General features: G+C 42.3%; 1 protein-coding gene across 1 annotated transcript in view; it reads right to left on the minus strand.

Annotated features, from left to right (window-relative positions):
• Positions 1-5,152: 5,152 nt before the first annotated feature.
• Positions 5,153-7,422, minus strand: part of TCEANC2 (transcription elongation factor A N-terminal and central domain containing 2) — a 37,730-nt gene continuing 35,460 nt past the window's right edge. Inside the window, exon 5 of the mRNA XM_007471155.1 lies at positions 5,153-6,197. Coding sequence (XP_007471217.1) covers positions 6,009-6,197 — 189 coding nt within the window. The 3' untranslated portion in view covers positions 5,153-6,008. The remainder of the gene's footprint in view (positions 6,198-7,422) is intronic.

Below are 7,422 nucleotides of genomic sequence, written 5' to 3' on the forward strand. Positions count from 1 at the left end.
ATCAAAGATTTTAACAAGATGAAAAAGTAGCATTTGATTGGACATCCTGGTCTTCTTGGATCTTGAAACCAACCTCCTTAGCTTATGGGTAAGCCTATTCCTGGCAGCAATTGTATCATTTTGGTTGATTTAAAAGAAAATACAAAGTCATCCAACCAAATCATCTCTCTTCTGAAACCAAGGCAGTGTCACTAAACTAATCGAAGCTCCAAAGCCTTGTTTTCTAGATGGACTCCCTCTGATAGCAATAATGGGCAGTAACAAACTAAGCCCTTGGCCCATCTGGCTGTGATAAACGCATCCAAAACACATTACAAATCTCAGAGTGAGGCTCTGAGGCCTAAGGCTGTAGCAAAAGAAAACCAAGGTTGACAAACACAAGTTTAAAAACCTGATATTCTATAAATGAAAGAAGGCCAGCTGCCTGTTCCTTCACCACTGAACACAGTAAATGCATTATCTCAGCTTTCTGTCATTTTTCAAACTTGGGACTCTCTAATGATATCTGTTTGGTCAACTCTAAACTTCATTTGTAAAAAAAAAAATCTCTCATTTACTGAATCTCAAGTGTTTCCTTTGCCTTAAATAGTTGTGGTTTTTTTCATTAAATTTTTTTTCTTAAATATGTGTTTATGCAGGAACATTTTAATCTTTTTAAAACACACATCTTATTAGGTCCTTCACCTCCTCAGAAACTTCTCATGGCTTCCCATGATCTGAAGGCCAAAGTCCAAACTCTTTCACAAGCCCTCCAGGCTTTTTTTCGCCCAATTTCTCTCCATTCCTAAGACCCTTATGCTTCGACCACCCATTTTATTTGCCTTTACTGAAACAAGCCATGCACTTTATACCTCTGTGCTTTTGCACACATACTGACCCCTCTGCTAAGATCTCATAACTGCCCTTCGAGATGTGGTTCAAACGTTAACTGTGTGAAGACTTTCCTTCCCTTAGAATGGTGTTAATCACTGCTTTCTCCACTTCCTCAACATTTTAAATATCTACAGTAAACAATATGCTATACTGTAATTATTTTCCTACCTGTCTGTCTCCCCACCAAACTAAGAGTTCCTGAAGCGTAGAAATTGTATCTCATTTACTGCAGTTTCCCCAGGGCCAGTCTAGTCCCTGGAACAGAGGAGCTGGGCAACATTTTTTGTTGAGTGAATGAAAATAGACAAGTTCCCTACTCCAAAGACCAGGGCCTCCAATTTAACGACCACAAGAAAAGGATCAATAAGCTGCTGGAGCAGATTCTAATGGTATTTAGTCTCCCAAATTTCCCCTAGCAACTGAACACATTTAGAAAACATATTCATGCCTAGGCTTACAGGCAACTCAGAGGTCCCAGGAACTTCTCTCACCTCATTTCACGATCTGACCCTTTCATTTTTAAGAGGCTGGAACTCAGAGGTGATTCTTAGTGGGTGGGCAAGCTTGGATGGATGTCTGCAAGCCTCCTTCCCTTCAGCAAGCACTCAGAATAGCTCCATTAGTGTTCATGGAAATTCTGCACATGCACCAAGGAGAAAACAGCCACAAATAACATAGTCTGCTTTCCAAATCCCCAAAGCACATCTCTGTAATCATTGTAGTTTCCAACTATCACCACTGAAGCCTTTCAGCCAGAGAGCAATTTGTCTTCAACTTACTCTGGGTTCCTAAGTTAACAGAACCTTTTGGTTGTTTAAAAATGAAGCTTCCCACTTCCGGTCTCTCTCCCTGCTCCAGCTTCTCTTCTACACAGCCCCTTAGCCAGAAAACTAACTGCATAGTTCCTGCATGGAATCAGTCCAAACGCCTTCGCCTAATGCTCAAAAGACCCTTCCAATTTGATCCTGGTCATCCAGGGTCTGAAACTTGGGGGACAGGGATGGGCTGAAGATACAAACTGGAGTTGTCATCAGCATGTAAAAGATGCTTGAAACCATGAGAGTGGATGAAATCAACCTGGGAGGCTATATTCAGGCAAATAGACCTGTTTTTTTTTTTCCTAACATCTTTATTGGAATATAATTGCTTTACAATTTTGTTAGTTTCTGCTGTATAACAAAGTGAATTAGCTATACGCATACATAAATCCCCATATCCCCTCTCTCTTGCGTCTCCCTCCCACCCCTCTAGGTGGTCACAAAGCACTGAGCTGATCTCCCTGTGCTATGCAGCTGCTTCCCACTAGCTATCTATTTTACATTTGGTAGTTAATATATGTCCATGCCACTCTCACTTTGTCCCAGCTTACCCTTCCCCCTCCCCGTACCCTCAAGTCCATTTTCTAGTAGGTCTGCATCTTTATTCCCGTCTTGCCCCTAGGTTCTTCTGACCATTTTTTTTAGATTCCATATACATGTGTTAGCATACAGTATTTGTTTTTCTCTTTCTGACTTACTTCACTCTGTATGACAGTCTCTAGGTCCATCCACCTCACTACAAAAAGAAATGGATTAAAGACCTAAATGTAAGGCCAGACACCATCAAACTCTTAGAGGAAAACATAGGCAGAACACTCTATGACATAAATCACAGCAAGATCCTTTTTGACCCACCTCCTAGAGAAATGGAAATAAAAACAAAAATAAACAAATGGGACCTAATGAAACCTCATTGTAGTTTTGATTTGCATTTCTCTAATGATTAGTGATGTTGAGCGTAGACCTGGGTTTTGAATCTTAGATCTGCTATTCACTATCTGTGTGACCTTGAGTAACTTAATAAACCACTGTTGAGCCTCAATTTTCTCACCTTTAATTGGGTATTTTTAAAAATGTCTAGCACAGTGTTGAGCAATCATTATCCCAGCTCCCATAGTTACTAGCAGTGGGAAACTGAACAAGATACTTCTGCTTGGTGAGCCTCAGGGTCTCATCTGTAGCTCCTGCTAGGTATCCACAAGGCCCCATGGAATGGGTACTCAGCAAATGGTTGCTGAATAAAAGAAGAAATCTAAAAAACTGAAACAATACCTACTAATACAACGAGATGATTCAACAGGATTTTTAAAAAACTATATAAAGATCAATGTAAATGCTAATAAATTATCTCAGGAAAAGTATCTAGCACCTAGAATGTAGACAATGTTAGTTCCTTTCTTTCTGTCCTTGCTTCTTTTTTTAAATTTCTCTAAAATAAATCTCTGATAAGCTTAATCCACTAAAAGAACAAAAATATAAACATAAATACACACAAAATAATACAAGTATATTCAACATCATTACATTGGCAGATTTCATCTTGATACACTTTTTTTTCCCCCAACTCCTATCTCCTCTCATGCCATCTTCTGACTCCCCTCAGCTCCCTAAGGCAGCCAATGGAAATGACCTGGTATATATCATTTCATACATTTCTCTGTGTTCATATAATCCTGTACAAAGACATACATTCATATATAGGATGTTTTTGTTTCCTTTTTATAAAACTGGGTTCTTATTAAAGACATTTCTCTATAAATTTCTTTTTTTTTCACTTAACAATACATCTTGGTTAACACTTCAGGTCAACGGATACAGCAGTCATTCATTCTTTTTTTAAAATTAATTAATTAATTAATTTTTGGCTGCGTTGGGTCTTTGTTGCTGCGCACAGTCTTTCTCTAGTTGTGGCGAGCAGGGGCTACTCTTTGTTGCAGTGTGCGGGCTTATTGCAGTGGCTTCTCTTGTTGCAGAGCGTGGGCTCTAGGCATGTGGGCTTCAGTAGTTGTGGCACGTGGGCCCAGTTGCTCCGCGGCATGTGGGATTTTCCTCGGACCAGGGATTGAACCTGTGTCCCCTGCGTTGGCAGGTGGATTCCTATCCACTGCGCCACCGCCACCAGGGAAGTCCCATTCTTTTTAATGACTACTCATTGTCAGTCTTCCCCCCACACAAATAATGCTGCACAAAACATCCTTGTATGTATTACTTTAGGAAAACTTTCTGCTGGGTCAATGTACGTATATGTTTAAATATTTGTAACTATCGGCAGATTATTTTCCAAGAAGGGTGTGGTAATTCATATTCCCACCATCAGTGTATAAAAGTGACCATTTCCCCACATCTTCACCAGAAGTTGGCATTTTATTTTTTTTGACATCTTTATTGGAGTATAATTGCTTTACAATGTTGTGTTAGTTTTTGCTGTATGATAAAGTGAATCAGCTATATGTATACATATATCCCCATATCCCCTCCCTCTTGCATCTCCCTCCCACCCTCCCTATCCCACCCCTCTAGGTGGCCACAAAGCACCGAGCTGATCTCCCTGTGCTATGCAGCTGCTTCCCACTAGCTATCTATTTTACATTTGGTAGTATATATACTATGACATATATACTATTTCAGTGCTACTCTCTCACTTCGTCCCAGCTTGCCCTTCCCCCTCCCTGTGTCCTAATTTAAAATGTTTTCCAGTTTTATCGGTGAAAAATGGCATTGTATTATTGCTTTATTTTGCATTTTCTTGAATATTTTTGAGGTTAAGCATCATTTCTTTTTCTTTTTTTTAATATTTATTTATTTGGTTGCACCGGGTCTTAGTTGCGGCAGGCAGGCTCCTTAGTTGCGGCTCACTGGCTCCTTAGTTGTGGCATGTGAACTTAGTCGCAGCATGCATGTGGGACCTAGTTCCCTGACCAGGGATTAAACCCAGGCCCCCTGCGTTGGGAGAGCGGAGTCTTAGCCACTGCGCCACCAGAGAAGTCCCTAAGCATCATTTCTCGTTTACTGGTCATTTGGGGGTAAAGATCTGTGATGTATGCAACTTACTGTCAAAAGAGTGTCAGAAAAAAGCTGAGAGTGTGTGTGTGAGTGTGAGAGAGAGGGTGTCCTTCCTTTTTAATCCATCTCTTCTTTTTCTGGATTTTAAATCTCTCCGTTTTTTTTTGGCCGCGCTGCGAGGCTTGCAGGATCATAGTTCACCAACCAGGGATCGAACCCGGGCCCCCAGCAGTGGAAGCACAGAGTCCTAACCACTGGACTGCCAGGGAATTCCCTAAATCTCTCCCTTTCTACTGGCTCCTTCTTTTCAGATTACAAACATGCTCCCGTCTCCCCTAACCTAAAAAGCCTCCTTTGGGTCTTGCTATCTCCCTCAAATTCCTGTCCAATCATTCTTTATTTTCACCAACTATACTCTTTCTCAACACAAAACACTTTTCAGGTGAACAAGCCATACCTTTGGTTTTAGGGACAAAGAAGCCCCAGTTTATTATTATTTTTTAAAAAAAGCAAATATCACTTACATAATTGTTCAAGCAAGTCTATATACGGGTATTTCATTTGAAAGTACATATATATATATAATTTTTCTCCTACAGTAATTCATTTCAAGAGCAATTTCATTATGTATCTTCTACAGAGCCCTAAACCGAGAGAACCAACAAACATATTCAAATAAACCCCAACGTGTGGGGATGCTTCAGGCCAGTTCCTCATTAGAAGCCTCAACATGGGGACTCTGGAGACCAACGCAGGTCTTCCAGGGAGAGCTGAAACATTCAGATATGTGAGTTCTGGAAAGAAGGGGTAGTTGGCGGGCTCCGGCAGGCTCACCCCTGGGGTAGAGCAAAGAGTACAGACAGGGGAGTTCTGAGAGGCACTGGAGCTATCTAAACTCAGGGGGATGGAACTGAGTGAGCAGCTGTGGTAATTGAGTTTCAGTTACCCGCAGGGTGGCAAAATAAAGTAGTAACTTCATCTGCCTGACACGGAGGAAGTTTAGAGGTGTCCCTGGCATATTCACAGTGGAATCCATCACCCTTTCACTGTGTTGGGTGATGGCAACCGTACTGCGCTTCCTAGCGACAGCAAGCGCACATCCTGTTAGGCAGCACCAGCGCACTCCAGTTAATGAAGCATTTCCTGCAGGTCTGTCTCCCAGGGCTCTCTGTATCCTCTGTCTGAAGGAATGGCACCATGGGAAAATTCAGCACCGCCAGCATCAGCCATCGCCCAAACTCAAAAGAGTCTTTGAATGGCAGAGAAAGGCCCATTTTCCTTTCTGCCCAGCCCAGGGTTGGAACCATCCTCAGGTCATTTTTTGTGGGTCTGTACAAACGTGCCGACTGGCAGCGTGCCGTTCTTCACCTGAGCCCGGATTTCAGCTCGATGCTTTAATGTGAAGACCAGGGCTCTCACTGTCCGCCGGTATGGCCCATTAATGAGGCGGGAGCAGAGATGAAACGTTTCCCGTTCAATATTTTCAACCAGTAGGTGATCCACCTAAAAAAACAGCAAAATTATCAAATTAGGGCCTTGCATTGCATAAGGATTAAAAGCAAGAGAGGCTGGAGCACTTTGCTAAGAGGCCTCCATTAATCAACTGAAATTCAAAGACATCTACTTCCTGTCACAAAAGAAACAGGAAGAGCAAATTAATTCCACCCTGGCAATTAAGGAACAAGGCCATGTGCTTTGTGACAGGGACCTCATTCACAACCCCTGCCGGGTGGTAATATTTGCCATTATAACAGGAAACTGGCTTGAACCAAGCAATGGGTTCTGGGCCCTGTACTTTACCAACCAGGAAACGAAGACCAAGGATAATAAATCAGTATAACAGTTTATACTTTTTTGTTTGTTTGTTTTTTAAGTGACTTTTAACCCCTTACAGCATTTTAAAAACAATGGGTCTGGATCCTAATATGTGTGTAAAGCAGTTTATAAATCACTTTTCACGTTTACTGCTCACGACTCCTATTATCTCATTTTATAGATGAGGAAACAGGTTCAAAGGTAAAGGAATGCTCCAGATCTTACAACTATTAAGAGGCAGAGTTGGGACTCTTAACTCGGAGCCCCCGACTCCAACACCCACGTTTCTTCCCTTTCACCATACTCACTGCCCCCTTAACCTTCTGAGAGACCAGCTGAGTCTGGAGAGACCTCTGCAGGGTCAGCTAAGCAGAAAGGGGCCTAGAGGATAGGACCTGTGGCAATTCTGGGGTGGTCTGGCTCAGGCCCAAGCCCTCCTGAAGTCACAGGCCTAATGAAAGCAGGACAGGTCTGAGACTTTTGCCCACATGATCTGGATCCAGGCCAGACCGGGTTGCTGGTCAGAGACCCCCTCACTTCGTTCCTTTCCAGGTGCGTCGCTCACTATTCGCCTCCCTGGTCCTGACCCCGGCCCAGCCTGAACAACCTCAGCTGCCTTTACACACCTCTACGCCTCTGTGCAGGTACAGGTTTCCTCAGCAAGGCGCAATTTCCCTAGGAAACTCATTCCTATTTGTATGTCAAAGCTTAGCTAAAAAACAAAAAGCAAAAAAGCAAATCCTAGTTTAAAGGACTGAAAGTTCCCCTTGGGGCTGCCACAGTGTCCCGAGCTTCCCTTAGTCATTCTCATAACATATTATAATGATCTATTTTTTTGAGTTTGTCTTCCCTGAGAGTTCCTTGAAAACAGGAAACAAATTTCTCTCTCACTTGCTTTTTTCCCTTCACTCTT

Source organism: Lipotes vexillifer, unplaced genomic scaffold, assembly GCF_000442215.2.
Source record: "Lipotes vexillifer unplaced genomic scaffold, Lipotes_vexillifer_v1.1 scaffold1003, whole genome shotgun sequence".
NCBI classification, from domain to species: Eukaryota; Metazoa; Chordata; class Mammalia; order Artiodactyla; family Lipotidae; genus Lipotes; species Lipotes vexillifer.